This window comes from Cebus imitator, unplaced genomic scaffold (genome assembly GCF_001604975.1).
Source record: "Cebus imitator isolate Cc_AM_T3 unplaced genomic scaffold, Cebus_imitator-1.0 Scaffold69, whole genome shotgun sequence".
NCBI lineage: Eukaryota > Metazoa > Chordata > Mammalia > Primates > Cebidae > Cebus > Cebus imitator.
Genome location: NW_016107384.1, coordinates 6,138,426 through 6,143,857, shown reverse-complemented (window position 1 = coordinate 6,143,857; position 5,432 = coordinate 6,138,426). Strand labels below are relative to the sequence as shown.

Here is a 5,432-nt window from a genome sequence, read left to right as displayed (position 1 = left end):
CCCATCAATGATAGACTGGACAAAGAAAATGTGGTACATATACACCATGGAATACTACACAGCCATAAAAAACGATGAGTTCGTGTCCTTTGTAGGGACTTGTATGAATCTGGAAACCATCATTCTCAGCAAACTGACAGAAGAACAGAAAGCCAAACACCGTATGTTCTCACTCATAGGAGGGTGTCGAACAACAAGACCACATGGACTCAGGAAGAGGAGCATCACACACTGGGGGCAGCTGGGCGTGGGAAGGGAGGGGAGGGTGGGGACGATAACATGGTGAAAAATGCTAGATATAGTATGCACTTAAAGTAAAATAAATTAATTAAATAAAAATTAAAAAAAGAAATGAAAAAATAAAATATAATCAATTTTAACTTTTAAAAGTGTATTAATTTGTTGCTTTGGGCCATTCACAGCTATTTACAAGAAAGAAGGCAAATTTTTCATAACATGATTGAAGAAAGACCCATGTAAGTTTTAGTTTGGTACCTCAAAGTTATTGGTAAAAATAAAAAAGTTAATTAATTGAGCCATATTTACAGAAAAACTAGCTGACTTTATTATTATTGCCAAACAAATCTTTAAATCAACTAAAATTTATTTAATTAAGCATAAAGTTACTTTCACATTTGTCTACAACCACAATAAATACAGTTCTTGGCATAAAGACACAGCTCTTAGAATTTAAAGCCTCCCCACCTGCAAGATTACATATATAAAACTCCGACTGTTGTTTATATAATAGTGGATTAGTTAACCAAATTAAAATAGTTATACTATGTAGAATAAAATAAAATGGAAATAATTTACTCATAAGCTTTATATTTAAATCATCTTTATTTACAAAATACTATCCTGAGAATAATAATTCCATTAAGCTTCAATTTGAGCAAACGTGTAATCACTTAAGTAACAGCAGTTACTTAAACTGAAAATGAGATCAGTCAAAATTACTTTTGAAGAGAGCGAAAATATTGTCAGGTTTCTCGCTGTGGTTCTGGGTGTTCAGGAGCAGGCTCATTTGAAGGCGGAATCAACCCTGAAGGGAACTCACTTCTACCTTCAGAATGTGGGGGTGGGGGTAAAAATCCAGGTCTTGGGGGAAGGTAAGGAGGAAAACCCCTCGGTGGATAGACATTTCTCACTGTTCAAAGAGATTGGTAAAACACATTTTTTAACTTTAAGAACCTATACTGTGCACTAATAAATCATTAAGTTTATAATTTCCATTACCTATTCTTTTATTTGAAAATTGACCACAGAATAATTACTTGATCTAACATATTAATTTTTACAACATTGAGAAAAATGTTCCTCTTCAAACACAGATGAGTAAAGAAAATATTAATTTTTATGTAATTTTTGTCCTATCTTAATACCTGTTTTTTTCAAAAAAGAGGAATTATTTCAAAATATAGAAAACCTACTGTAAGAATAACTTTTTCTTTCATTATCAAAGTCCTTCTCAAAAAAACATTTTCACGTAATATAATTTTCACCAAACTTAAAATTTACATCATTGATTCCCAATTCTCATTTGATGTTATACTAAAACGTTTCCAGTTATATCACTGAGTCCCAATTCTGATTTGATATTATACTAAAACATTTCCAGTTATATCAAAGACCACCTTAAAATTCCCCCAAACAAAATTCATTTTAATTCACTTTAAACTTTAAAAAGAGAGGAGAAACAAGGGAAGGAATGACTACATGAGACATTCATTGGCAAAGCCTAGAATTTGGTAACTACATATTAATTCTACAGAACCATATAGTTCAAAACGGTAAAGTATAAAAATAAAAGGAAGATACTATTCCCTTTTTCTTATGTGAAGCTTTAAAAGAATTCAATAAATCCAACAATTAGGTCAAACATAATAAATACATTTTAAGTTTTAAATAAGTATGACTACATCAGAACTACTTATGAAAAAGACTTTTAAAAATAACTTAGTAATTTTAACGCTAGAATATAAATTTTAAATAGTTTAGCTAACTGCCAAAATAACCAGTTACTACCAAATAAGATACAGATAATTTTAGTTCTATCATAAGACCTGCAAAACCTCAATTATTTTCTTGACTACCAAAATACAGAAATAATTCTATATTATTAAGATGAATCAAGTTGAAACCTCATTATAGTCTACTTATGGCTGGCTGCCTTCCCAGTTTGGAAAAGCAATGGTATATTCACAGAATGCTAGAAAAATTTTTCCTCCACTGTGTTACTACATGAACAGATAGTAAAATATCTCTGATTAGTAAAACACATACTGAACTTAAAAAAATTTTTTTTTTACAAAACAAGCATACTTGCAAATGGAGCATGTGGTGGACCTGGGAAATCCCTTGGTGGAAAATAATCTCGAGAAGCTCCAAACATGGTTCCTGGAGGAGGTAGGGGGAAAGGAGGTCCTCTTCTCACGAAGGGGCCCCTTGTATCCACTGGAAACAATGGACCTCTCATTGGAGCAAGAGGTGAAGGAACAAAGCCAGGGCCAGCTGCTTCATTTTCAGCGGGGAGAGATGCATCAGGCACATTTAAATTCTATAATAAATTGACATATGGTAGTCACTAAAACAGAAAAATTTGCAATCGTTTTCTTGAAAATCTCAAGCTTAGAGGCAGAAAGCATTCTATGACAGTCGTCTTCTTTTTTTTTGAGACGGAGTTTCGCTCTTGTATACCCAGGCTGGAGTGCAATGGCGCGATCTCGGCTCACGGCAACCTCCGCCTCCTGGGTTCAAGCAATTCTCCTACCTTAGCCTTCCGAGTAGCTGGGACTACAGGCCGCGCCACCATGCCCAGCTAATTTTTGTATTTTTAGTAGAGACGGGGTTTCACCATGTTGACCAGGATGGTCTCAATCTCTTCACCTCGTGATCCACCCGCCTCGGCCTCCCAAAGTGCTGGGATTATAGGCGTGAGCCACCGCACCCGGCCCCATGATAGTCTTCGAAAGCTCTAGAGAAAGATTCAAACAGCTTTCCACATTAATATATCAGCTATCACACTTTGGCTATCACAAATATTTTATTAAGTCAACAGAAAACAGTTTTAACCAACAAAGTAGTATTCTGGCTAAAGATAAAGCAGAAATATAGCCCAAGAGCACCAAAATATATATTCTTTTATCTAATATATACTGGGAAAAAAGAAAATACAAGATGTCTATGCTTATATTTTCCAAAAATCAATATTTTAATTCACAAAAATATACTTTAAAATATTCAAATAAAAATCCAAGGTGGGGGGAATATAAAATCTTGTTTAACTACTAAACTAACTCAAACTCCTAGTCTGCAAATTGTATTTTATCACCATAGCTTACAATCTACAAAAGAAATAACTTTAATGTCAGGTAGAAAGTATTATTAGTCGGCCAGAGGCAGTGGCTCATGCCTGTAATCCCAGCACTATGGGAGGCCAAGGCGGGCAGGATCACCTGAGGTTGGGAGTTCGAGATCAGCCTGACCAACATGGAGAAACCCCATCTCTACTAAAACTACAAAATTAGCTGAGTGTAGTGGTGCATGCCTGTAATCCTAGCTAGCTGGGAAGCTGAGGCAGGAGAATTGCTTGAACCCGGGAGGCAGAGATTGTGGTGAGCTGAGATCGCGCCACTATACTCCAACCTGGGCAACAAGAGTGAACCTCCATCTCAAAAAAAAAAAAAAAAAAAAAAGAAAGTTTATTAGTCAAAAAGAGAAAATCAGCTTTGTATTAAAATCTAGATTATTAGCTATATTTATGTTCCAGTAAACCATAAGATTAGAAGACTCAGGTGGCTCACACCTGTAATGCCAGCACTTTGGGAGGCCGAGGCAGGCGGATATTCTGAGGTCAGGAATTCAAGACCAGCCTGGCCAACATGGTAAAACCCCACCTCTACTAAAAAAAAATACAAAAATTAGCCGGGCATGGTGGCGCATGCCTATAACCCCAGCTACTCAGGAAGCTGAGGCAGGAAAATTGCTTGAACTCAGGAGGCGGAGTTTGCAGTGAGCCAAGATGGTGCCACTGCACTGTAGCCAGGGCAAGTGAATACATGGATACAATTCCACTTTCAATACTTACACCAAGATCATCTTTGGTATCATTTCTACTGGATTCCATTTCTGAAGGCACTGACCCATCTAGACATAAAAGTTAAACCATGAAATGTACATGATTAATCACTTCATTCCTATAGTATTTCCAGATCACAAAACTGGTATTTTTCCCACTCCCCTTGTTGGCACATAAACCAGCTGGACACCAACATGGCATATTGGGACCACAAGAACAGCTTGAGTTCCCTAGAAATTCTGGCAGACTCAGAGTTCTGCAGTGGCATGTGGCAGTGATTCTCTTCCTAAGCAATTGTGCTGCTGCAGCATGCTAAGAAGACACCTGGGAGGAGGCATGTCTCTCCTTCCTTCTTTTCCCCCTCCCTCCTTTCATTTTTCTCTCCCATCCTCTTCTCCTTCCTCCTCGTCTTCTTTCCTTCCTTATTCCTCCATTAAGAGAGACTAGCCATTGGAATTTAGCTACTGTTCCCAATTTGCTATCATCAAGAACTGCAATCCCCTCTGACCACAACTACCTCTCCTCTTCCAGCTTTCTCATTTAGTAACTCTCACTACATCTGTCCTTGGAAGTCACTGATGCTTCCACTACTCTTACCAGTGAGTTTCCTCCCTCACTTCCTTCCCCAATTAACTAGACTCCAAAGTCCATGACTTCAGCCAGTTATCAATATCCTTGTCTTAATGGTCATTTTTCACGTGTGCTTCACAACACTGAAATATTCAACTACAAACAGTAGCACTTAAAAATTATTACGCCAAATTAGGTATTGATCAACCAGTATTAAAAAACTGACAGATGTAAAAATTTTTAAATCGCATAGAAATGAATGTTTATCCATCCTACAGTGCCCTGTGAAATGGATAAACATTCATTTCTATGCGATTTAAAAATTTTTACATCTGTCAGTTTTTTAATACTGGTTGAGGGCACTGTAGGATGGATTAAAGGTGGTAATTTACTGATAACTGCAGATGTCTCTACTTTGTTCTAAAATCTAAGTCATGAAGTGATTTGATTTACTTTATAGAAGCTGGATTTTGAAGATATAATGAAAATTTTTTTGATAATATAGTAGTACAAAAAAAGCACCAGCAACTGATAAAACTGATTTTTGTGCACTACCCAACTAATTAAAGCCAATGTGATCTTTTATGGTGAAACTCCTAAGAAATAGGTGTTTTTGCTGGAAACTTGGTAGACCCTTAATTATAGTGGTGCTAATGAGCACTACTGTAATAAAGCCACCATTATTTTTTATCAAACATCTGAATACATTTTAAAAAGGCTATTGTGAGGGCATTATTTTGAGCATCTATTTTGAGGTGATGTTTAAAAAAAAAAAAAAAAA

At 36.2% G+C, this 5,432-nt stretch overlaps 1 protein-coding gene across 14 annotated transcripts in view; it reads right to left on the bottom strand.

Annotated features, from left to right (window-relative positions):
* Nucleotides 1–546: 546 nt before the first annotated feature.
* MIA2 (MIA SH3 domain ER export factor 2) overlaps nucleotides 547–5,432 on the bottom strand; it is a 110,056-nt gene continuing 105,170 nt past the window's right edge. For 13 of the 14 annotated variants that reach the window (XM_017530874.2, XM_017530873.2, XM_017530876.2 and 10 more), the window contains 3 exons: nucleotides 4,091–4,149; nucleotides 2,326–2,560; nucleotides 547–1,150 (listed from right to left, as the gene is read on the bottom strand). In XM_017530874.2, coding sequence (XP_017386363.1) covers nucleotides 984–1,150; nucleotides 2,326–2,560; nucleotides 4,091–4,149 — 461 coding nt within the window. In that variant the 3' untranslated portion in view covers nucleotides 547–983. The remainder of the gene's footprint in view (nucleotides 1,151–2,325; nucleotides 2,561–4,090; nucleotides 4,150–5,432) is intronic. The other variant, XR_005200742.1, reaches the window with a different exon arrangement.